General features: G+C 37.4%; 1 protein-coding gene across 1 annotated transcript in view; it reads left to right on the top strand.

Moving 5' to 3' along the window:
- The first annotated feature begins 327 nt into the window (after positions 1-327).
- The window catches only part of LOC119985521, a 42,511-nt gene continuing 15,072 nt past the window's right edge, over positions 328-27,766 (top strand). The window contains exons 1-8 of the mRNA XM_038829810.1: positions 328-785; positions 1,661-1,724; positions 1,812-1,874; positions 1,996-2,047; positions 2,161-2,253; positions 2,368-2,567; positions 2,805-2,923; positions 3,197-3,629. Coding sequence (XP_038685738.1) covers positions 328-785; positions 1,661-1,724; positions 1,812-1,874; positions 1,996-2,047; positions 2,161-2,253; positions 2,368-2,567; positions 2,805-2,923; positions 3,197-3,629 — 1,482 coding nt within the window. The remainder of the gene's footprint in view (positions 786-1,660; positions 1,725-1,811; positions 1,875-1,995; positions 2,048-2,160; positions 2,254-2,367; positions 2,568-2,804; positions 2,924-3,196; positions 3,630-27,766) is intronic.

Below are 27,766 nucleotides of genomic sequence, written 5' to 3'. Positions count from 1 at the left end.
TGGTTGATACGCTATTACATTTTATTTACTTAGTAAATGTTTGGGTTTTTATTACTTAGTAGATATGTAAAAAGATTAAATAATTGGAGCATTCATCTGATGCATTTTAAATGTTCTAAATTTCAGATGTCGTTTTCTCCACTTATTTCCATATTGAATGAAAACAAACTATCTGCACCGAATTATGTTGACTGGAAACGAAACTTGGACATAGTGCTCACCTCAGGTGGGTACAAGTATGTTCTGATCGAGGATTGTCCTGAGTTGGGCCCTGACCCAACAGATGAGGACAGATTGGCTCGGCAAAAATGGATCAATGCCAATGACATGGCCAAGTGCTATATCTTAGCGTCTTTATCGCCAGTCTTACAGAAACAACATGAGAGCATGCAGACAGCTGGAGACATGATCTTCAGTCTGCAGGAAATGTTCCAACAAACCACTCGTCCTGCAAGGCAGCAAGCGATAAAGAAGTTGATGAACGCCAAGCAGGCCGAGGGTACTCCCGTGAGAGAGCATATGCTCAAGGTCATGGAGTACCTCCATGAATCCTTGGATCTTGGTGCTGAAATCGATGGACAAACGCAGGTGGATATGGTCTTGGAGACCTTGTCAAGCTCATTCTCCCAGTTCAAGTTGAACTTCAACATGAACAAGATGAAGATGTCTCTTCCAATGCTTATGAAGGAACTTCAATCCGCTGAGCAGATAATGGGAAAGGAAAAGCAAGTCCATTTTGTTAAAGTTTCTAATTCTGGGCCCAAAAAGCCTAAGAATAAGAAGAAGCAAGCCACTGCTGCCAAAGGCCCAAAGATAAAGAAAAAGGGCAAGGTTGTGAAGGGGAAAGGCAAATGCTTTCATTGCAACCAGAAAGGGCACTGGAAAAGTGATTGCCCAAAGCTTCTAGCAAAGAAGCATATTGAGGGTAATATTCTATTTATTGAGACTTGTTTAGTGGTTGATTCTACTGTATCCTGCATTGTAGACTCTGGAGCCACTAATCATGTGTGCAATTCATTGCAGGGGTTTCAGGAAACCAGGAAACTTAATAAAGGAGAAATCACTTTGAGGACTGCTTCAGGAGTCATAGTAGAAGCTACTAAAGTAGGAATAGTTAATTTATATTTTGGATGTAATAAGATTTTAACATTGAATGATTGCCTTTATGTTCCGGATATTAGACGAAATTTAATTTCAGTTTCAAGTTTAATGTCAGAAGGGTATCATTTATCTTTCCTTCTAATGTTACAATTAGTAGATATGGAAAGGAAATATGCTCTGGAACTATGAATGGAAATTTGTTTTATTTACATCCAAATTCCTACTCTGGTAATAATTGTGATATTATGCATGCTGAATCTAGAAAGAGAAAGGCCACATCCAATGAGGAAACCCTTTGGCACTTACGACTTGGCCATATTAACCAAACAAGAATCAATAGGCTAGTTCATGATGGGTCACTCGGCCCATTAGATATGAACAGTATGCCACAATGTAGGTCTTGTTTAGAAGGTAAAATGACTAAGAGGTCGTTCAAGTTCAAAGGCCTTAGGGCTAATGATTTGCTTGAGTTGGTGCATACAGACGTATGTGGACCGATGACGGTACAAGCCCGAGGAGGTTTTGAGTACTTCATTACTTTTACTGATGATTACTCTAGGTATGGATGCATTTATCTAATGCGTCGCAAGTCTGAGGCTTTTGACAAGTTCAAAGAGTTTAAGGCTTTTGCGGAGAACCAATTGGATAAACGCATCAAAGCTATACGGTCTGACCGTGGTGGCGAATACATGCTAGATGAGTATAAACAGTATCTCACGGATAATGGCATTGTTACTCAGCTTTCTGCACCTAGAACACCTCAACAAAATGGGGTAGCAGAAAGGAGAAACAGAACTCTACTGGATATGGTAAGATGCATGATGTGTCATGCTACTCTTCCTGAATCTTTTTGGGGATATGCCCTAGAAACTGCCATGCACATCTTGAATTTAGGACCATCTAAGTCAGTATCAAAGACACCTCATGAGATGTGGACTGGACGCAAGTCTGATCCTAGAAATCTAAAAGTTTGGGGATGTTCGGCTTTTGTACTGGCAGATAAGACAACTAAATTTGGACCAAGATCTGTGTTGTGCTATTGGGTTGGATTTCCTAAAGGGACTCGTGGTGGCTATTTTTACAATCCTGATAGTCAAAAAGTATTCATTAGCACGAATGCTAGATTCTTAGAAGAGGATTGTATCAACAGCAGTGAACCAAGGAAGCTAATCCTTGAAGAACAAAATCTTGATGGTTCAACTTCCGGTCCAACAGAAAATGTTGAGAATGAACAAATAACCGAAACAATTTTGGATGCAACACCAGAGCTTCGTCGTAGTGGGAGGGTCTCACGACCTCCTGAAAGGTTCATGTACTTTGGAGAGTCAGTTTTGGCAGTGTCTGACGAACTTGAACCAGATCCCACTAGTTATGAAGAAGCAGTTTCTGATGCTGATGCAGATCATTGGCTCAAAGCGATGGAATCTGAATTAGAGTCTATGTATTCTAATGAAGTGTGGGATCTTGTAGACATACCCGACGGAATAAAACCCATAGGGTGCAAATGGGTCTACAAAAGGAAAAGAGGAGTAGATGGAAAGGTTGAAACCTTTAAAGCAAGGTTGGTGGCGAAGGGCTATACTCAGAAAGAGGGTATAGACTATGAGGAGACTTTCTCACCTGTAGCCATGCTTAAGTCCATCAGAATACTTCTCGCCATATCAGCTCATTTTGATTATGAGATATGGCATATGGATGTCAAGACGGCTTTCCTCAATGGCCATCTAGACGAAAGCATTTATATGATGCAACCCATCGGATTCGTTGCTGAAAGTCAGCAAAATATGGTTTGCAAGCTTAAGAAGTCCATTTATGGACTTAAGCAAGCATCTAGATCTAGGAACATTCGATTCGATCAGACGATTAAATCCTACGGATTTGATCAAAACCCTGATGAACCGTGTGTATACAAGAGATTGGACGGCGGGAAAATTGTGTTCTTAATTCTCTACGTTGATGACATATTGCTCATCAGAAATGATACTGCAACTTTATCAGCGGTCAAGATATGGTTATCCAATCAGTTTAACATGAAAGACCTATGAGAAGCAAGCTATGTTCTAGGCATCAAGCTTATGTGAGATCGCGGAACTAGAACATTAGCTCTCTCCCAAGCCACATACATAGAGAAGATTCTAGTCAAGTACACATTGCATGACTCCAAGAAAGGTCTTTTACCTTTTAGACATGGAGTACCTCTTTCGAAGGACAACTTTCCTAAGACGGAAGAAGAGAAGCGTGAAATGAGTAAGGTGCCATATGCTTCCGTAGTTGGCAGTCTCATGTACGCTATGCTTTGTACTAGGCCAGACATCTGCTATGCAGTGGGATTGGTTAGTAGTAATCAATCTAACCCTGGTTTGCATCACTGGACGGCGGTCAAACATATATTCAAGTATCTTCGGAGAACGAAAGATTATATGCTTGTTTGCCGTAGTGATGAGATCGTTCCAGTGGGTTATACTGATTCGGTTTTCCAAGAAGACAAGGACTCTAGAAGGTCCACGTCCGGTTACGTGGTTACACATGTTTGTATAATTTCAAACATGACTTGGTCTATTCGCATCTTTGACTTACGAAACGTTGCACGAAAGCTCAAGTAGCAAGTTAAACTTCTAAGAACACAAAATAGAGTACAACGGTCCACCTTGATGCTTTGGAATTTCTCAACTCTCTCGATAGGCGAGCTTTATGTTGGGATTATGTCCTAAAAACATACCATGTATGACAGTTCTGAGGTTTATTGATGAATATTTAATATTGCATTATGTGTATTAGATGTCTTTTCATTTATGTATGAATGTTCCATCAATGTCTAGAGATGTTATTTATAGTAATCTTGGATACTCAGATACACTTTATGTGTGAATATAGACAGACACAAGATTCACTATTACATCCGAAATAAATTAGTCACAACCAGATTAACAAAGTTAGGCACTTTGTTGATATAGGTTGTAGTGCATGGACATCTCCAAATAGGGGAGTGGTTTGTCTTGATCACTCGAGAGGAGTCTCGGATTGGTGCACTGGTGTATGTAAGGAAACATACATTGACAGACTTACATAGGAAAGAACAACTAGAAAAGTACTATCAATGAGTTGTTCATCCTATAGCTGTGAGAGTACGATATCTCTTAAGCTTGAGTAAGTCAATACTTTCATACTTATAGCGTGTGCGTTTTGATTCATCAATGAGTGAGACACACACTATTGTCAATATACTCGATGGATTGGATGTATGCCACTAGTTTGTGGGAGCATACCTACAAAATAGTCATTCATGTACTTTCGGGATACGGAAGTGTAAGCACCCACCTGAGAGGTTCAAATTAATCTACCCAGAAACTCTGTAAAGTGATCCTTATGGATCAAGCGTTAGCATTTAGATTGATCGACGGGTCAATCTAATACGCTTAGTGGATAGATATAAGGGAACTGAGAACTCAGGGGAAATATGGACTTTGGAGTGTTTGATAGTACACAAACTCTCACTTCAACTTACCGGGTGTTGCATGGAGGATATATTCGTACACATCTCACAGGTCAGGGATAGGTTTCTAATAAGGAAAAGCCTCGATGTAAGTATTGTACATCTCTGGGAGTTCATCCATAGTTCAGGTAGTGTCAGACGAACATTGGATTGAAATATTATTCCTAGTCATAGGGCTTGGCGGTAAAGAATAATATTTTGGGAGCCTAGATTTGTATGTCCTGCAGAGTCCCCTTGGTAGCCTCATTTTAGTCTCTCGTCCTATTAAAGGAAGATCGGCAAATTTCACCATATCACAACGGTCATTGGGATATTTACAAGAATAGAATTTGTATGACAAATAGATATAATTTTATTGGGTTTTGGATTTCCAAAGATAACCCTAAGATGAAATTATTTTTGTTAAGATATACAAAATTCTTGTAAGTGTATTTATGATAAAATAATAAGTCTCGAAATTTTGATTTGGATTGTAAAATAAATATTTTACATAATCAAAATTAAAGTCAAGAATGGACTAAGGATCAAAATAATATTTGAGCCTTGAATTCTTGAAGTATTGGGCCAAGCATGCTTTGCATTGCAAAAACATGGACAGCCCAATGAGAAATAAAAGAGGCGTCAATTATAAGTAGTTGACAAGGTCTACTTTATTGGTTTTCCTAATTCCCATTGGATTAGTAAAACTAAACCTAATAGGGACTCTATTATTTTTATATAAATACAACATGTGCTCTACGATTTACTAAATTCTTAGGCAGCACAATTGCGGCACAACCGTGTCCTATTAAATACAAAGAAAAACAAAGTATTGAGTTTAAAAAAAGTGATGGCCGTATAGTTGATTTTTGGTTGACCACCAATCGGTGATTCTTTGCTTTGCACGTTCACAAGGAGATTAAGGGGAATACCAAGGAAACGACGTAGGCATTCCAAGTTGGTAGAGATCAAGCCGGTGGTTCGTGCGTTCAAGAAAAGAAGAAAGCTTAGGACCTCGATTTTGAAGAGGTTGGTTAATCCCTAACTTTCTTGATGCCATGTTGTGTGTGCTTGATCTTGTTTTAATAATTGTTAGGATATAAAACTAGAAGTATGCTAGGATTATTTACAAATATTAAAACTTGATCTTACGTGTTCGATTAACATGTTAAAATAATATTTGAGATCAAATAAATTTTTAGAAGCATGTTAGGCAAAAACACGCTATGGCCGTAGGGCATCGTTCGTTAAATTTTGATTTATACCTATGCTAAAACGATCCTAGTTAGCTTCCGCTGTGTGTCTAAAATTAGTTTTAGCAACCAACAAAAGCTAGAGTAGCAACTTAGACTTCTAATAACACAAAATATAGTACAACGGTCCACTTTGATGCTTTGGAATTGCTCAGCTCTCTCCATAGATGAGCTTTCCATGTTTTTGTGCAATTTCAAACATAACTTGGTCTATTCGCATCTTTAACTAACGAAACGTTGCACGAAAGCTAGAGTAGCAAGTTAGACTTCTAAGAACACTAAATAGAGTACAACGGTCCACTTTGATGCTTTGGAATTGCTCAGCTTTCTCCATAGACGAGCATTTCACGTTTTTGTGCAATTTCAAACATAACTTGGTCTATTCACATCTTTAACTTATGAAACATTGCACAAAAGCTAGAGTAGCAACTTAGACTTCTAATAACACAAAATATAGTACAACGGTCCACTTTGATGCTTTGGAATTGGTCAACTCTCTCGATAGATAAGCTTTACCCTTTTTGTGCCATTTCAAACATAACTTGGTCTATTCCCATCTTTAACTGACAAAACATTGCACGATAGCTAGAGTAGCAAGTTGGACTTCTAAGAACACTAAATAGAGTACAACGGTCCACTTTGATGCTTTGGAATTGCTCAGCTTTCTCCATAGATGAGCATTTCACGTTTTTGTGCAATTTCAAACATAACTTGGTCTATTCACATCTTTAACTTATGAAACGTTGCACGAAAGCTAGAGTGGCAACTTAGACATCTAATAACACAAAATATAGTACAACGGTCCACTTTGATGCTTTGGAATTGGTCAACTCTCTCGATAGATGAGCTTTACACTTTTTGTGTCATTTCAAACATAACTTGTTCTATTCGCATCTTTAACTAACAAAACGTTGCACGATAGCTAGAGCAGCAAGTTAGACTTCTCAAAACACTAAATAGAGTACAACGGTCCACTTTGATGCTTTGGAATTGCTCAGCTCTCTCCATAGACGAGCATTTTAGGTTTTTGTGCAGTTTAAACATAACTTGGTCTATTCGCATGTTTTCCTCACGAAACCTTGCCCGAAGGCTAAACTAGCATGTTAGACATCTAAGAACACTAAATGGAGTACAATGGTCCAAATTGATGCTTTGGAATTGCTCAACTCTCTCCATAGACGAGCAATTCACGTTTTTGTGCAATTTCAAATGTTACTTGGTCTATTCACATCTTTAACTTATGAAATGTTGCACGAAAGCTAAACTAGCAACTTAGACTTCTAATAGCACAAAATATAGTACAATGGTCCACTTTGAGTCTTTGGAATTGGTCAACTCTCTCGATAGATGAGCTTTACACGTTTTCGAGCCATTTCAAACATAACTTGGTCTATTTGCATCTTTAACTGACGAAACGTTGCACGAAAGCTAGAGTAGCAAGTTAGACTTCTCAAAACACAAAATAGAGTACAACGGTCCACTTTGATGCTTTGGAATTGCTCAACTCTCTCCATAGCCGAGCTTTCCAAGTTTTTGTGCAATTTCAAACATTACTTGATCTATTCGGATCTTTACTTTACGAAACATTGCACGAACGCTAAACTAGCATGTTAGACTTCCTTTGGAATTGCTCAACTCTCTCCATAGATGAGCTTTACACGTTTTTATGCATTTGAAACATGACTCGGTCCATTCGCATCTTTAGCTTACGAAACATTGCACGAAAGCTAAACTAGCAACTTAGACTTCTAATAGCACAAAATATAGTACAATGGTCCACTTTGAGTCTTTGGAATTGGTCAACTCTCTCGATAGATGAGCTTTACACTTTTTCGAGCCATTTCAAACATAACTTGGTCTATTTGCATCTTTAACTGACGAAACGTTGCACGAAAGCTAGAGTAGCAAGTTAGACTTCTCAAAACACAAAATAGAGTACAACGGTCCACTTTGATGCTTTGGAATTGCTCAGCTCTCTCCATAGACGAGCTTTCCAAGTTTTTGTGCAATTTCAAACATTACTTGATCTATTCGGATCTTTACTTTACGAAACATTGCACGAACGCTAAACTAGCATGTTAGACTTCCTTTGGAATTGCTCAACTCTCTCCATAGATGAGCTTTACACGTTTTTATGCATTTGAAACATGACTCGGTCCATTCGCATCTTTAGCTTACGAAACATTGCACGAAAGCTAAACTAGCAACTTAGACTTCTAATAACACAAAACAGACTACAACGGTCCACTTCGATGCTTTGGAATTGCTCAACTCTCCCGATAGATGAGCTTTACACGTTTTTATGCCATTTCAAACCTAACTTGGTTTATTTGCATCTTTACCTTACGAAACAATGCACAAAGGCTAAACTAGCATGTTAGACTTCTAAGGACACTAAATAGAGTACAACGGTCCACCTTGAATCTTTGGAATTGCCGAACTCTCTCCATGGACGAGCTTTTCACGTTTTTGTCAAATTTCAACATAACTTGGCCTATTCACATCTTTACCTCACGAAACCTTGCCCGAAGGCTAAACTAGCATGTTAGACTTCTAAGAACACTAAATGGAGTACAATGGTCCAATTTGATGCTTTGGAATTGCTCAACTCTCTCCATAGACGAGCAATTCACGTTTTTGTGCAATTTCAAACATAACTTGGTCTATTCACATCTTTAACATATGAAACGTTGCACGAAAGCTAAACTAGCAACTTAGACTTCTAATAACGCAAAATATAGTACAACGGTCCACTATGATGCTTTGGAATTGGTCAACTCTCTCGATAGATGAGATTTACACGTTTTTATGCAATTTCAAACATTGCTTGATCTGTTCGCAACTTTACCTTAAGAAACGTTGCACGAAATCTAAACTAGCAACTTAGACTTCTAATAACACAAAATAGAGCACAATCGTCCACTTTGATGCTTTGGAATTGCTCAACTCCCTCGATGGATGAGCTTTACACGTTTTTATGAAATTTCAAACATGACTTGTCTATTCGCATCTTTACCTTACGAAACGTTGCACAAAATCTAAACGGGCAACTTAGACTTCTAATAACACAAAATAGAGTACAATGGTCCACTTAGATGCTTTGGAATTGCTTAACTCTCTCCATAGACGAGCTTTCCAAGTTTTTGTCCAATTTCAAACATTACTTGTTCTATTCGCATCTTTAAATTACATAACGTTGCATGAAAGCTAAACTAGCGACTTATACTTCTAATAACACAAAATAGAGCACAAAGGTCCACTTTGATGCTTTGGAATTGCTCAAACTCTCTCGATAGACGAGCTTTACACGTTTTTACGCCATTTCTAACATAACTTGGTCTATTCGCATCTTTACCTTATGAAACATTGCACGAAGGCTAAACTACCATGTTAGCCTTCTAAGAACACTAAATAGAGTACAACGGTCCACTTTGAAGCTTTGGAATTGCTCAACTCTCTCCATAGACGAGCTTTTCACGTTTTTGTCCGATTTCAACATCACTTGGTCTATTCGTATCTTTACCTCATGAAACCTTGCCCGAAGGCAAAACTCGCATGTTAGACTTCTAAGAACACCAAATAAAGTACAATGGTCCACTTTGATGCTTTGGAATTTCTCAACACTCTCCATAGATGAGATTTACATGTTTTTGTGCAATTTCAAACATTACATGATCTATTCATATCTTAACCTTACGAAACATTGCACGAAGGCTAAACTAGCATGTTAGACTTCTAAGGACACTAAATAGAGTACAACCGTACACTTTGAAACTTTAGAATTGCTCAACTCTCTCCATAGACGAGCTTTTAACGTTTTTGTGCAATTTCAGCATAACTTGGTCTATTCGCATCTTTACCTCGTGAAATCTTTCACGAAGGCCAAACTAGCATGTTAGACTTCTAAGAACACTAAATAGAGTACAATGGTCCAATTTGATGTTTTGTAATTGCTCGACTGTCTCCATAGACGAACAATTCACGTTTTTGTGTAATTTCAAACAAAACTTGGTCTATTCGCATCTTTAGCTTACGAAACGTTGCACGAAAGCTAAACTAGCTTGTTAGACTTCTAATAACACAAAATAGAATTCAACGGTCCACTTTGATGCTTTGGAATTGCTCAACACTCTCCATAGACGAGATTTACATGTTTTTGTGCAATTTGAAGCATCACTTGATCTATTCGTATCTTTATCTTACGAAACATTCCACGAAGGCTAAACTATCAAGTTAGACTTCTAAGGACACTAAATAGAGTACAACGGTCCACTTTAAAGCTTTGAAATCGCTCAACTCTCTCCATAGAAGAGCTTTTCACGTTCTTGTGCAATTTTAACATAACTTAGTCTATTCGCATCTTCACCTCACGATACCTTGCCCGAAGGCTAAACTAGCATGTTAGACTTCTAAGAATACTAGACGGAGTACAATGGTCCAATTTGATGCTTTGGAATTGCTCAACTCTCTCCAGAGATGAGCAATTCACGTTTTGGTGTAATTTCAAACATAACTTGGTCTATTCGCATCTTTAACTTATTAAACATTGCACGAAAGCTAAACTAGCAACTTAGACTTCTAATAATGCAAAATAGAATACAAAGGTCCACTTTGATGCTTTGGAATTGCTCAACTCTCTCGATAGATGAGCTTTACACGTTTCTAGGGCATTTCAAACATAACTTGGTCTATTCGCATCTTTAACTGACGAAACGTTGCACGAAAGCTAGAGTAGCAAGTTAGACTTCTAACAACACTAAATAGAGTTCAACGGTCGACGTTGATGATTTGGAATTGCTCAACTCTCTCCATAGACGAGCTTTACAAGTTTTTGTGCAATTTCGAACATAACTTGGTCTGTTCGCATCTTTAACTTACGAAATGCTGCACGAAAACTAAACTAGAAAGTTAGACTTCTAAGAACACTAAATAGAGTACAACGGTCCACTTTGATGCTTTGGAATTGATCAACACTCTCCATTGCCAAGATTTACATGTTTTTGTGTAATTTCAAATATTACTTGATCTATTCGTATCTTTACCTTACGAAACATTGCACCAAGGCTAAACTAGCATGTTAGACTTCTAAGAACACTAAATAGAGTACAATGGTCCACTTTGATGCTTTGGAATTGCTCAACTCTCTCCATAAAAGAGCTTTACACGTTTTTATGCAATTTCAAACATGACTTGGTCTATTCGGATCTTTACCTTATGAAACATTGCACGAAAGCAAAACTAGCAACTTAGATTTCGAATAACACAAAATAGAGCACAACGGTCCACTTTGATGCTTTGAAATTGCTCAAACTCTCTCGATAGACGAGCCTTACACCTTTTTGCATCATTTCAAACGTAACTTGGTCTATTAGCATCTTTACCTTACGAAACATTGCACGAAGGCTAAACTAGCATGTTAGACTTCTAAGAACGCTAAATAGAGTACAACAGTCAACTTTGACGCTTTGGAATTGCTCAACACTCTCCGTAGATGAGATTTACACGTTTTTATGTAATTTTAAACATTACTTGATCTATTCATATCTTTAACTTACGAAACATTGCATGAAGGCTAGACTAGCATGTTAGACTTCTAAGGACACTAAATAGAGTACAACGGTCTACTTTGAAGCTTTGCAATTGCTCAGCTCTCTCTATGGACGAGCTGTTCAAGTTTTTGTGCAATTTCAACATAACTAGGTCTATTCGCATCTTTACCTCGCAAAACCTTGCACGAAGGCTAAACTAGCATTTTAGACTTCTAAGAACACTAAATAGAGTACAATGGTCTAATTTGATTCTTTGGAATTGCTTAATTCTCTCCATAGATGAACAATTCACGTTTCTGTTTATTTCAAACATTACTTGTTCGATTCATATCTTTAGCTTACGAAACATTGTACGAAGGCTTAACTAGCATGTTGGACTTCTAAGGACACTAAATATAGTACAACGGTCCACTTTGAAGGTTTGGAATTGGTCAACTCTCTCCATAGACGAGTTTTTCACGTTTTTGTGTAATTTCAACATAAGTTGGTCTATTTGCATCTTTACCTCACGAAACCTTGCACGAAGGCTTAACTAACATGTTAGACTTCTAAGAACACTAAACAGAGTACAATGGTCGAATTTGATGTTTTGTAATTGCTCAACTCTCTCCATACACGAGCATTTCCGTTTTTGAGCAATTTCAAACATAACTTGGTCTATTCGCATCGTTAGCTTATTAAACATTGCACGAAAGCTAAACTAGCAACTTAGACTTCTAATAACACAAAATAGAGTACAACAGTCCACTTTGATGCTTTGGAATTGCTCAACTCTCTCAATCGACGAGCTTTACAAGTTTTTGTGCAATTTCAAACATAACTTGGTCTATTCACACCTTTAACTTGCGAAACGTTGCACAAAACCTAAACTTACAAGTTAGACTTCTAAGAACACTGAATAGAGTACATCGGTCCACTTTGACGCTTTGGAATTGCTCAACACTCTCCATAGACGAGCTTTTCACGTTTTTGTGCAATTTCAACATAACTTGGTCTATTCACATCTTTACCTCGAAAAACCTTGCCCAAAGGCTAAACTAGCATGTTAGACTTCTAAGAACATTAAATAGAGTACAATGGTCCAACTTGATGCTTTGGAATTGCTCAAATCTCTCCATAGACGAGCAATTCAGGTTTTTGTCAAATTTCAAACATAACTTGGTCTATTCGCATCTTTAACTTATTAAACATTGCACGAAAGCTAAACTAGCAAGTTAAAGTTCTAAAAACACTAACTAGAGTACAACGGTCCACTTTGATGCTTTGGAGTAGCTCAACACTCTCCACACACGAGATTTACATATTTTTGTTCAATTTCAAACATTACTTGATCTATTCGTATCTTTACCTCACGAAACATTGCACGAAGGCTAAACTAGACTTCTAAGAACACTAAATAGAGTACAATGGTCCAAGTTGATGCTTTGGACTTGCTCGACTCTCTCCATAGACTAGCAATTCACATTTTTGTGCAATTTCAAACATTACTTGATCAATTCGTATCTTTACCTTACGAAACATTGCACGAAGGCTAAACTAGCATGTTGGACTTCTAAGGACACTAAATAGACTACAACGGTCCACTTTGAAGCTTTGGAATTTCTCAACTCTCTCCAGAGATGAGCTGTTCACGTTTTTGTGCAATTTCAACATAACTTGGTCTATTCGCATGATTACCTCACAAAACCTTGCACGAAGGCTAAACTAGCATGTTCCATTTCTAAGAACACTAAATAGAGTACAATGGTCCAATGTTAGACTTCTAAGAACAGTTAATAGAGTACAATGGTCAAATTTGATGCTTTGGAATTGCTCAAACATGACTTGGTCTATTCGTATCTTTGACATACGAAACGTAGCAGAAAGCTCAAGTAGCAAGTTAAACTTCTAAGAACACAAAATAGAGTACAACGGTCTACCTTGACGCTTTGGAATTTCTCAACTCTCTCGATAGGAGAGCTTTACACATTTTTGAGCCATTTCAAACATAACTTGGTCTATTCGCATCTTTAACTGACGAAACATTGCACGAAAGCTAAAGTAGCATGTTAGGCTTCTAAGAACACTAAATAGAGTACAAGGGTCCATTTTGATGCTTTGGAATTGCTCAACATTTTCCATAGACGGGATTTACACGTTTTTGTGCAATTTCAAACAGTACTTGATCTATTCGTATCTTTACCTTACGAAACATTGCACGATGGCTACACTAGCATGTTAGACTTCTAAGGATACTAAATAGAGTACAACGGTCCACTTTGAAGCTCTGGAATTGCTCAACTCTCTCCATAGACGAGCTTTTCACATTTTTATTTAATTTCAACATAAGTTGGTCTATTCGCATCTTTACCTCACAAAACCTTGCTCGAAGGCTAAACTGGCGTGTTAGACTTCTAAGAACACTAAATAGAGTAGAATGACCCAATTTGAAGCTTTGGAATAGCTCAACTCTCTCCATAGATGAGCTTTTCACGTTTTTGTGAAATTTCAACATAACTTGGTCTATTCACATTTTTACTTCACGAAGGCTGAACTAGTATGTTAGATTTCTAAGAACATTAAATAGAGTACAGTGGTGGACTTTGATGCTTTGGAATTGCTCAACTCTCTCCATAGATGAGCTTTACACGTTTTTGTGCAATTTCAAACATAACTTCGTCTGTTCACATCTTTAACTTACGAAACGTTGAACGAAAGCTCAAGTAGCAAGTTAGACTTCTAAGAACGCAAAATAGAGTACAACGATCCACTTTGATGCTTTGGAATTGCTCTACTCTCACCATAGACGAGCTTTTCACTTTTTGTGCAATTTTGATATTTCTTGGTATATTCACATCTTTACCTTTCAAAACCTTGCACGAAGGCTAAACTAGCATGTTAGACTTTTTCGAACAGTTAATAGAGTACAATGGTCCACTTTGAAGGTTTGGAATTGGTCAACTCTCTCCATAGACGACCGTTTCACATTTTTGTGCAATTTCATCATAACTTGGTCTATTGGCATATTTATCTCATGAAACATTGCACGAAGGCTAAACTAGCACGTTAGACTTCTAAGAACACTAAATAGAGTACAATGGTCCAAGTTGATGCTTTGGAATTGCTCGACTCTCTCCATAGACTAGCAATTCACTTTTTGTGCAATTTCAATAATTACTTGATCAATTCGTATATTTACCTGACGAAACATTGCACGAAGGCTAAACTAGTATGTTAGACTTCTAAGGACACTAAATAGAGCACAACGGTCCACTTTTAAGGTTTCGAATTGGTCAACTCTCTCCGTAGATGACCTTTTCACGTTTTTGTTCAATTTTAACATAACTTGGTCTATTCGCATATTTATCTCACGAAACATCGCACGAAGGCTAAACTAGCACGTTAGACTTCTAAGAACACAAAATAGAGTACAATGGTCCAAGTTGATGCTTTGAAATTGCTCGACTCTCTCCATAGACTAGCAATTCATGTTTTTGTGCAATTTCAAACATTACTTGATCAATTCGTATCTTTACCAGATGAAACATTGCACGAAGGCTAAACTAGCATGTTAGACTTCTAATGACACCAAATAGAGTACAACGGTCCACTTTGAAGCTTTGGAATTGCTCAACTCTCTCCATAGACGAGCTTTTCACGTTTTTGTGCAATTTCAACATAACTTGGTCTATTCGCATCATTACCTCACGAAACCTTGCACGAAGCTAAACTAGCATGTTACACTTCTAAGAACACTAAATAGAGCACAATGGTCCAATGTTAGACTTCTAAGAACAGTTAATAGAGTACAATGGTCAAATTTGATGCTTTGGAATTGCTCAACTCTCTCCATAGATGAGCAATTCACGTTTTTGTATAATTTCAAACATGACTTAGTCTATTCGCATCTTTGACTGACGAAACATTGCACGAAAGCTCAAGTAGCAAGTTAAACTTCTAAGAACACAAAATAGAGTACAATGGTCCACCTTGACGCTTTGGAATTTCTCAACTCTCTCGATAGGCGAGCTTTACACGTTTTTGAGCCATTTCAGACATAACTTGGGCTATTCACATCTTTAACTGACGAAACGTTGCACGAAAGCTAAAGTAGCTTGTTAGGCTTGTAAGAACACTAAATAGAGTACAAGGGTCCACTTTGATGCTTTGGAATTGCTCAACATTTTCCATAGACGAGATTTATACATTTTTGTGTAATTTCAAACATTACTTGATCTATTCGTATCTTTACCTTACGAAACATTGCACGATGGCTAAATTAGCATGTTAGACTTCTAAGGATACTAAATAGAGTACAACTGTCCACTTTGAAGCTCTGGAATATCTCAACTCTCTCCATAGACGAGCTTTTCACATATTTATGTAATTTCAACATAAGTTGGTCTATTCGCATCTTTACCTCACGAAACCTTGCTCGAAGGCTAAACTGGCATGTTAGACTTCTAAGAACACTAAATAGAGTACAATGGTCCAATTTGAAGCTTTGGAATAGCTCAATTCTCTCCATAGACGAGCTTTTCATGTTTTTGTGGAATTTCAACATAACTTGGTCTATTCGCATTTTTACTTCACGAAACCTTGCACGAAGGCTAATCTAGTATGTTAGATTTCTAAGAACACTAAATAGGGTACGGTGGTGGAGTTTGATGCTTTGGAATTGCTCAACTCTCTCCATAGATGAGCTTTACACGTTTTTGTGCAATTTCAAACATAACTTCGTCTATTCGCATCTTTTGTTGGATCGGATGGCACCACAAGAGGGGGGTGAATTGTGGTCTTAATCAAATTTAGACTAAGTCACCTCTTTTTCTGTTTCAATTGAGTTTCATCCTAAGCGGAAGCAATTTAAATAAGTTGAATGTAAATGTAGGCAAAGATAATCACATAAAGCAAACTTAACAACAATAATCAAGTCAAATGATCAAAAATGAATATCACACACCAAAACAGGTTGTAATGAAGCACAAAATCAGATTCAACAAATGTATGCACAAGCTTGATTCTATCACCCTAGATGTCCAATTTCAAGTATGCAATGCAACTATGATATGCTAAAATGAAATTGCTGTAAAGTGAAGAGGGCAAAGAGATTTATAGTGGTTTGGCTTAACCCAAGCCTACTCCACTCCCCAAGTCACCCTTGGGAATTTGAAACTCTCCACTATGGCTTGTTCAACCGAGTCAAGCGGAACTCATACAACTAGTGTTTTGAAGCCAAACACCAAAACCTTACAATCAGTGTGGTTTCTACTCTCTCCATAGACGAGTTTTTAACTTTTTGTGCAATTTTGATATAACTTGGTCTATTCGCATGTTTACCTTTCGAAACCTTGCACGAAGGCTAAACTAGCATGTTAGACTTCTGAGAATAGTTAATAGAGTACAATGGTCCACTTTGAAGGTTTGGAATTGGTCAACTCTTTCCATAGACGACCGTTTCACGTTTTCGTGCAATTTCAACATAACTTGGTCTATTCGCATATTTATCTCACGAAACATTGCACGAAGGCTAAACTAGCACGTTAGACTTCTAAGAACACTAAATAGAGTACAATGGTCCAAGTTGATGCTTTGGAACTGCTCGACTCTCTCCATAGACTAGCAATTCACGTTTTTGTGCAATTTCAAACATTACTTGATCAATTCTTATCTTTACCTGACGAAACATTGCACGAAGGCTAAACTAGCATGTTAGACTTTTCAGGACACTAAATAGAGTACAACGGTCCACTTTGAAGCTTTGGAATTGCTCAACTCTCTCAATAGATGAGCTTTTCATGTTTTTGTGCAATTTCAACATAACTTGGTCTATTCACATCATTACCTCACGAAACCTTGCACGAAGGCTAAACTAGCATGTTACACTTCTGAGAACAGTTAATAGAGTACAATGGTCCACTTTGAAGGTTTGGAATTGGTCAACTCTCTCCATAGACAACCGTTTCACGTTTTTGTGCAATTTCAACATAACTTGGTCTATATGCATATTTATCTCACGAAACATTGCACGAAGGATAAACTAGCACGTTAGACTTCTAAGAACACTAAATAGAGTACAATGGTCCAAGTTGATGCTTTGGAATTGCTCGAATCTTTCCATACACTAGCAATTCACGTTTTTGTGCAATTTCAAACATTACTTGATCAATTCATATCTTTACCAGACGAAACATTGCACGAAAGCTAAACTAGCATGTTAGACTTCTGAGGACACTAAATAGAGTACAACGGTCCACTTTGAAGCTTTGGAATTGCTCAACTCTCGCCATAGACGAGCTTTTCACATTTTTATGTAATTTCAACATAACTTGGTCTATTCGCATCTTTACCTCACGAAACCTTGCTCGAAGGCTAAACTGGCGCGTTAGACTTCTAAGAACACTAAATAGAGTACAATGATCCAATTTGAAGCTTTGGAATAGCTCAACTCTCTCCATACACGAGCTTTTCAAGTTTTCGTGGAATTTCAACATAACTTGGTCTACTCGCATTTTTACTTCATGAAACCTTGCACGAAGGCTAAACTAGTATGTTAGATTTCTAAGAACACTAAATAGAGTACGGTGGTGGACTTTGATGCTTTGGAATTGATCAACTCTCTCCATAGATGAGCTTTACACGTTTTTGTACAATTTCAAACATAACTTCGTCTATTCGCATCTTTAACTTACGAAACGTTGAACGAAATTTCAAGCAGCAAGTTAGACTTCTAAGAACGTAAAATAGAGTACAACGATCCACTTTGATGCTTTGGAATTGCTCTACTCTCTCCATAGACGAGCTTTTCACTTTTTGTGCAATTTTGATATAACTTGGTGTATTCGCATCTTTACCTTTCGAAACCTTGCACGAAGGCTAAACTAGTATGTTAGACTTCTGAGAACAGTTAAAAGATTAAAATGGTCCACTTTGAAGGTTTGGAATTGGTCAACTCTCTCTTTAGACGACCGTTTCACGTTTTTGTGTAATTTCAACATAACTTGGTCTATTCGCATATTTATCTCATGAAACATTGCACGAAGGCTAAGCTAGCACGTTAGACTTCTAACAACACTAAATAGAGTACAATGGTCCAAGTTGATGCTTTGGAATTGCTTGACTCTCTTCATAGACTAGCAGTTCACGTTTTTGTGTAATTTCAAACATTACTTGATCAATTCGTATCTTTACCTGACGAAACATTGCATGAAGGCTAAACTAGCATGTTAGACTTTTGAGGACACTAAATAGAGTACAACGGTCCATTTTGAAGCTTTGGAATTGCTCAACTCTCTCCATAGACGAGCTTTTCATGTTTTTGTGCAATTTCAACATAACTTGGTCTATTCGCATCATTACCTCACGAAACCTTGCACGAAGGCTAAACTAGCATGTTATACTTCGGAGAACAGTTAATAGAGTACAATGGTCCACTTTGAAGGTTTGGAATAGGTCAACTCTCTCCATAGACGACCGTTTCACGTTTTTGTGCAATTTCAACATAACTTGGTCTATTCGCATATTTATCTCACGAAACATTGCACGAAGGCTAAACTAGCACGTTAGACTTCTAACAGCACTAAATAGAGTACAATGGTCCAATGTTAGACTTATAAGAACAGTTAATAGAGTACAATGGTCAAATTTGATGCTTTGGAATTGCTCAACTCTCTCCATAGACGAGCAATTCACGTTTTTGTATAATTTCAAATATGACTTGGTCTATTCGCATCTTTGACTTACGAAACGTTGCATGAAAGCTCAAGTAGCAAGTTAAACTTCTAAGAACACAAAATAGAGTGCAACGGTCCACCTTGACGCTTTGGAATTTCTCAACTCTCTCGATAGGAGAGCTTTATGTTGAGATTATGTCCTAAAAACATACCATGTATGACAGTTCTGAGGTTTATTGATGAATATTTAATATTGCATTATATGTATTAGATGTCTTTTCATTTATGTATGAATGTTCCATCAATGTCTAGAGATGTTATTTATAGTAATCTTGGATACTCAGATACACTTTATGTGTGAGTATAGACAGACACAAGATTCACTATTACATCCGAAATAAATTAGTCACAACCAGATTAACAAAGTTAGGCACTTTGTTGATATAGGTTGTAGTGCATGGACATCTCCAAATAGGGGAGTGGTTTGTCTTGATCACTCGAGAGGAGTCTCGGATTGGTGCACTGGTGTATGTAAGGAAACATACATTGACGGACTTACATAGGAAAGAACAACCAGAAAAGTACTATCAAGGAGTTGTTCATCCTATAGCTGTGAGAGTACGATATCTCTTAAGCTTGAGTAAGTTAATACTTTCATACTTATAGCGTGTGCGTTTTGATTCAACAAATGAGTGAGACACACACTATTGTCAATATACTCGATGGATTGGATGTATGCCACTAGGGTGTGGGAGCATACCTACAAAATAGTCATTCATGCACTTTCGGGATACGGAAGTGTAAGCACCCACCTAAGAGGTTCAAATTAATCTACCCAGAAACTCTGCAGAGTGATCCTTATGGATCAAGCGTTAGCATTTAGATTGATCGACGGGTCAATCTAATACGCTTAGTGGATAGATATAAGGGAACTGAGAACTCAGGGGAAATATGGACTTTGGAGTGTTTGATAGTACACAAACTCTCACTTCAACTTACCGGGTGTTGCATGGAGGATATATTCGTACACATCTCATAGGTCAGGGACATGTTTCTAATAAGGAAAAGCCTCGATGTAAGTATCGTACATCTCTGGGAGTTCATCCATAGTTCAGGTAGTGTCAGACGAACATTGGATTGAAATATTATTCCTAGTCATAGGGCTTGGCGGTAAAGAATAATATTTTGGAAGCCTAGATTTCTATGTCCTGCGGAGTCCCCTTGGTAGCCTCATTTTAGTCTCTCGTCCTATTAAAGGAAGATCGGCAAATTTCACCATATCACAACGGTCATTGGGATATTAACAAGAATAGAATTTGTATGACAAATAGATATAATTTTATTGGGTTTTGGATTTCCGAAGACAACCCTAAGATGAAATTATTTTTGTTAAGATATACAAAATTCTTGTAAGTGTATTTATGATAAAATAATAAGTCTCGAAATTTTGATTTGGATTGTAAAATAAATATTTTACATAATCAAAATTAAAGTCAAGAATGGACTAAGGATCAAAATAATATTTGAGCCTTGAATTCTTGAAGTATTGGGCCAAGCATGCTTTGCATTGCAAAAACATGGACAGCCCAATGAGAAATAAAAGAGGCGTCAATTATAAGTAGTTGACAAGGTCTCCTTTATTGGTTTTCCTAATTCCCATTGGATTAGTAAAACTAAACCTAATAGGGACTCTATTATTTTTATATAAATACAACATGTGCTCTATGATTTACTCAATTTTTAGGCAGCACAATTGCGGCACAACCGTGTCCTATTAAATACAAAGAAAAACAAAGTATTGAGTTTAAAAAAAAAAAGTGATGGCCGTATAGTTGATTTTTGGTTCACCACCAATCGGTGATTCTTTGCTTTGCACGTTCGCAAGTAGATTAAGGGGAATACCAAGGAAACGACGTAGGCATTCCAAGTTGGTAGAGATCAATCCGGTGGTTCGTGCGTTCAAGAAAAGAAGAAAGCTTAGGACCTCGATTTTGAAGAGGTTGGTTAATCCCTAACTTTCTTGATGCCATGTTGTGTGTGCTTGATCTTGTTTTAATAATTGTTAGGATATAAAACTAGAAGTATGCTAGGATTATTTACAAATATTAAAACTTGATCTTACGTGTTCGATTAACATGTTAAAATAATATTTGAGATCAAATAAATTTTTAGAAGCATGTTAGGCAAAAACACGCTATGGCCGTAGGGCATCGTTCGTTAAATTTTGATTCATACCTATGCTAATACGATCCTAGTTAGCTTCCGCTGTGTGTCTAAAATTAGTTTTAGCAACCAACACTTTACACGTTTTTGTGCCATTTCAAACATAACTTGGCCTATTCGCATCTTTAACTGACGAAACGTTGCACGAAAGCTAAAGTAGCATGTTAGGCTTATAAGAACACTAAATAGAGTACAGGGGTCCACTTTGATGCTTTGGAATTGCTCAACATTCTCCATAGACGAGATTTACACGTTTTTGTGCAATTTCAAACATTACTTGATCTATTCGTATCTTTACCTTACGAAACATTGCCCAATGGCTAAACTAGCATGTTAGACTTCTAAGGATGCTAAATAGAGTACAACGGTCCACTTTGAAGCTCTAGAATTGCTCAACTCTCTCCATAGATGAGCTTTACACGTTTTTGTGCAATTTCAAACATAACTTCGTCTATTCGCATCATTAACTTATGAAAAGTTGAACAAAAGTTCAAGTAGCAAGTTAAACGTCTAAGAACGCAAAATAGAGTACAACGATCCACTTTGATGCTTTGGAATTGCTCTACTCTCTCCATAGACGAGCTTTTCACTTTTTGTGCAATTTTGATAAAACTTGGTCTATTCACATCTTAACCTTTCGAAACCTTGCACGAAGGCTAAACTAGCATGTTAGACTTCTGAGAACAGTTAATAGAGTACAATGGTCCACTTTGAAGGTTTGGAATTGGTCAACTCTCTCCATAGACGACCGTTTCACGTTTTTGTGCAATTTTAGCATAACTTGTTCTATTCGCATATTTATCTCACGAAACATTGCACGAAGGCTAAACTAGCACGTTAGACTTCTAAGAACACTAAATAGAGTACAATGTCCAAGTTGATGCTTTGGAATTGCTCGACTCTCTCCATAGACTAGCAATTCACGTTTTTGTGCAATTTCAAACATTACTTGATCAATTCGTATCTTTACCTGACGAAACATTGCACGAAGGCTAAACTAGCATGTTAGACTTCTTAGGACACTAAATAGAGTACAACGGTCCACTTTGAAGCTTTGGAATTGCTCAAATCTCTCCATAGACGAGCTTTTCACGTTTTTGTGCAATCTCAACATAACTTGGTCTATTCGCATCATTACCTCACGAAACCTTGCACGAAGGGTAAACTAGCGTGTTACACTTCTAAGAACGCTAAATAGAGTACAATGGTCCAATGTTAGACTTCTAAGAACGGTTAATAGAGTACAATGGTCAAATTTGATGCTTTGGAATTGCTCAACTCTCTCCATAAACGAGCAATTCACGTTTTTGTATAATTTCAAACATGACTTGGTCTATTCGCATCTTTGACTTACGAAACATTGCACGAAAGCTCAAGTAGCAAGTTAAACTTCTAAGAACACAAAATAGAGTAAAACGGCCCACCTTGACGCTTTGGAATTTCTCAACTTTCTCGATAGGCGAGCTTTACACGTTTTTGTGTCATTTCAAACATAACTTGATCTATTCGCATCTTTAACTGACGAAACGTTTCACGAAAGCTAAAGTAGCATGTTAGGCTACTAAGAACACTAAATAGAGTACAAGGGCCCACTATGATGCTTTGGAATTGCTCAACATTCTCCATAGATGAGATTGACACGTTTTTGTGGAATTTCAAACATTACTTCATCTATTCGTATCTTTACCTTACGAAACATTGCACGATGGCTAAACTAGCTTGTTGGACTTCTAAGGATGCTAGATAGAGTACAACGGTCCACTTTGAAGCTCTGGAATTGCTCAACTCTCTCCATAGACGAGCTTTTCACATTTTTATGTAATTTCAACATAACTTGATCTATTTGCATCTTTACCTCACGAAACCTTGCTCGAAGGCTAAACTGGCGCGTTAGACTTCTAAGAACACTAAATAGAGTACAATGATCCAATTTCAAGCTTTGGAATAGCTCAACTCTCTCCATAGACGAGCTTTTCACGTTTTTGTGGAATTTCAACATAACTTTGTCTATTCGCATTTTTACTTCACGAAACCTTGCACGAAGGCTAAACTAGTATCTTAGATTTCAAAGAACACTAAATAGAGTACGGTGGTGGACTTTGATGCTTTGGAATTGCTCAACTCTTTCCATAGATGAGCTTTACACGTTTTTGTGCAATTTCAAACATAACTTCGTCTATTCGCATCTTTAACTTACAAAACGTTGAACGAAAGCTCAAGTACAAAGTTAGACTTCTAAGAACGCAAAATAGAGTACAACGATCCACTTTGATGCTTTGGAATTGCTCTACTGTCTCCATAGACGAGCTTTTCACTTTTTGTGCAATTTTGATATACCTTGGTCTATTCGCATCTTTACCTTTCGAAACCTTGCACGAAGGCTAAACTAGCATGTTAGACTTCTGAGAACACTAAATAGAGTACAATGGTCCAATGTTAGACTTCTAAGAACGGTTAATAGAGTACAATGGTCAAATTTGATGCTTTGGAATTGCTCAACTCTCTCCATAGACGAGCAACTCACGTTTTTGTATAATTTCAAACATGACTTGGTCTATCCGCATCTTTGACTTACGAAACGTTGCACGAAGGCTAAGCTAGCATGTTAGACTACTAGCATGTTAGACTACTAAAATGGTCCAATTTGAAGGTTTGAAATTGGTCAAGTCTCTCCATAGATGACCGTTTCACGTTTTAGTGCAGTTTCAACTTAACTTGGTCTATTCGCATATTTATCTCACGAAACAATGCACGAAGGCTAAACTAGCACGTTAGACTTCTAAGAACACTAAATAGAGTACAATGGTCCAAGTTGATGCTTTGTAATTGCTCGACTCTCTCCATAGACTAGCAATTCACTTTTTATGCAATTTCAAACATTAATTGATCAATTCGTATCTTTACCTTACGAAACATTGCACGAAGGCTAAACTAGCATGTTAGACTTCTAAGGACACTAAATAGAGTAAAACGGTCCCCTTTTAAGTTTTGGAATTGGTCAACTCTCCCCATAGACGACCTTTTCACGTTTTTGTGTAATTTTAACATAACTTGGTCTATTCGCATATTTATCTCACGAAACATTGCACGAAGGCTAAACTAGCACGTTAGACTTCTAACAACACTAAATACAGTACAATGGTCCAAGTTGATGCTTTGGAATTGCCCGACTCTCTCCATAGACTAGCAATTCACGTTTTTGTGTAATTTCAAACATTACTTGGTCAATTCTTATCTTTACCTGACGAAACATTGCACGAAGGCTAAACTAGCATGTTAGACATCTAAGGACACGAAATAGAGTACAACGGTCCACTTTGAAGCTTTGGAATTGCTCAACTCTCTCAATAGACGACCTTTTCACGTTTTTGTGCAATTTCAACATAACTTGGTCTATTCGAATCATTACCTCACGAAACCTTGCACGAAGGCTAAACTAGCATGTTACACTTCTAAGAACACTAAATAGAGTACAATGGTCCAATGTTGGACTTCTAAGAACAGTTAATAGAGTACAATGGTAAAATTTGATGCTTTGGAATTGCTCAACTCTCTCCATAGACGAGCAATTCACGTTTTGGTATAATTTCAAACATGACTTGGTCTATTCGCATCTTTGACTTACGAAACGTTGTACGAAAGCTCAAGTAGCAAGTTAAACTTCTAAGAACACAAAATAGAGTACAACGGTCCACCTTGACGCTTTGGAATTTCTCAACTCTCTCGATAGGCGAGCTTTACACGTTTTTGTGCCATTTCAAACGTAACTTGGACTATTCGCATCTTTAACAGATGAAACGTTGCACGAAAGCTAAAGAAGCATGTTAGGCTTCTAAGAACACTAAATAAAGTACAAGGGTCCACTTTGATGCTTTGGAATTGCTCAACATTCTCCATAGCCGAGATTTACACGTTTTTGTGCAATTTCAAACATTACTTCATCTATTCGTATCTTTACCTTACGAAACATTGCACGATGGCTAAACTAGCATGTTAGACTTCTAAGGATGCTAGATAGAGTACAACGGTCCACTTTGAAGCTCTGGAATTGCTTAACTCTCTCCATAGACGAGCTTTTCACATTTTTATGTAATTTCAACATAACTTGGTCTATTCGCATCTTTACCTCAGGAAACCTTGCTCGAAGGCTAAGCTGGCGCATTAGACTTCTAAGAACACTAAATAGAGTACAATGATCCAATTTGAAGCTTTGGAATAGCTCAACTCTCTCCATAGATGAGCTTTTCAAGTTTTTGTGGAATTTCAACATAACTTGGTCTATTCGCATTTTTACTTCACGAAACCTTGCACGAAGGCTAAACTAGTATGTTACATTTCTAGGAACACCAAATAGAGTACGGTGGTGGACTTTGATGCTTTGGAATTGCTCAACTCTCTCCATAGATGAGCTTTACACGTTTTTGTGCAATTTCAAACATAACTTCGTCTATTCGCATTTTTAACATACGAAACGTTGAACGAGAGCTCAAGTAGCAAGTTAGACTTCTAAGAACGCAAAATAGAGTACAACGTTCCACTTTGATGCTTTGGAATTGCTCTACTCTCTCCATAGACGAGCTTTTCACTTTTTGTGCAATTTTGATATAACTTGGTCTATTCGCATCTTTACCTTTCGAAACCCTGTACGAAAGCTAAACGAGCATGTTAGACTACTAGCATGTTAGACTTCTGAGAACAGTTAATAGAGTACAATGGTCCACTTTGAAGGTTTGGGATTGGTCAACTCTCTCCATAGACGACCGTTTCACGTTTTTGTGCAATTTCAACATAACTTGGTCTATTCGCATTTTTATCTCACGAAACATTGCACGAAGGCTAAACTAGCACGTTAGACTTCTAAGAACACTAAATAGAGTACAATGGTCCCAATTGATGCTTTGCAATTGCTCGACTCTCTCCATAGAATAGCAATTCACGTTTTTGTGCAATTTCAAACATTACTTGATCAATTCGTATCTTTAACTGACGAAACATTGCACGAAGGCTAAACTAGCATGTTAGACTTCTAAGGACACTAAATAGAGTACAACAGTCCATTTTGAAGCTTTGGAATTGCTCAACTCTCTCCATAGACGAGCTTTTCATGTTTTTGTGCAATTTCAACATAACTTGGTCTATTCGCATCATTACCTCACGAAACCTTGCACGAAGGCTAAACTAGCATGTTACACTGTTAAGAACACTAAATAAAGTACAATGGTCCAATGTTAGACTTCTAAGAATGGTTAATAGAGTACAATGGTCAAATTTGATGCTTTGGAATTGCTCAACTCTCTCCATAGACGAGCATTTCACGTTTTTGTATAATTTCAAACATGACTTGGTCTATCCGAATCTTTGACTTACGAAACGTTGCACGAAAGCTCAAGTAGCATGTTAAACTTCTAAGAACACAAAATAGAGTACAACGGTCCACCTTGACGCTTTGGAATTTCCCAACTCTCTCGATAGGCGAGCTTTTCACGTTTTTGTGTCATTTCAAACATAACTTGGTCTATTCGAATCTTTAACTGACGAAACGTTGCACAAAAGCTAAAGTAGCATGTTAGGCTTCCAAGAACAGTAAATAGAGTACAAGGGTCCACTTTGATGCTTTGTAATTGCTCAACATTCTCCATAGCCGAGATTTACACGTTTTTGTGCAATTTCAAACATTACTTGATCTATTCGTATCTTTACCTTACAAAACATTGCACGATGGCTAAACTAGCATGTTAGACTTTTAAGGATACTAAATAGAGTACAACGGTCCACTTTGAAGATCTGGAATTGCTTAACTCTCTCCATAGACGAGCTTTTCACATTTTTATGTAATTTCAACATAACTTGGTCTATTCGCATCTTTACCTCACGAAACCTTGCTCGAAGGCTAAATTGGCGCGTTAGACTTCTAAGAACACTAAATAGAGTACAATGATCGAATTTGAAGCTTTGGAATAGCTTAACTCTCTCCATAGATGAGCTTTTCAAGTTTTTGTGGAATTTCAACATAACTTGGTCTATTCGCATTTTTCCTTCACGAAACCTTGCTCGAAGGCTAAACTAGTATGTTAGATTTCTAAGAACACTAAATAGAGTATGGTGGTGGACTTTGATGCTTTGGAATTGCTCAACTCTCTCCATAGATGAGCTTTACACGTTTTTGTGCAATTTCAAACATAACTTCGTCTATTTGCATATTTAACTTACGAAACGTTGAACGAAAGCTCAAGTAGAAAATTAGACTTCTAGGAACGCAAAATAGAGTACAACGATCCACTTTGATGATTTGGAATTGCTCTACTCTCTCCGTAGACGAGCTTCTCACTTTTTGTGCAATTTGGATATAACTTAGTCTATTCGCATCTTTACCTTTCAAACCTTGCACGAAGGCTAAACTAGCATGTTAGACTTCTAAGAACAGTTAATAGAGTAAAATGGTCCACTTTGAAGGTTTGGAATTGGTCAAGTCTCTCCATAGGCGACCGTTTCACGTTTTTGTAGAATTTCAACTTA

This window comes from Tripterygium wilfordii, chromosome 19, assembly GCF_013401445.1.
Source record: "Tripterygium wilfordii isolate XIE 37 chromosome 19, ASM1340144v1, whole genome shotgun sequence".
Taxonomy (NCBI): domain Eukaryota; kingdom Viridiplantae; phylum Streptophyta; class Magnoliopsida; order Celastrales; family Celastraceae; genus Tripterygium; species Tripterygium wilfordii.
Note: the sequence above shows the minus strand (reverse complement) of the source record. Positions and strands in the feature narration are given on the sequence as shown.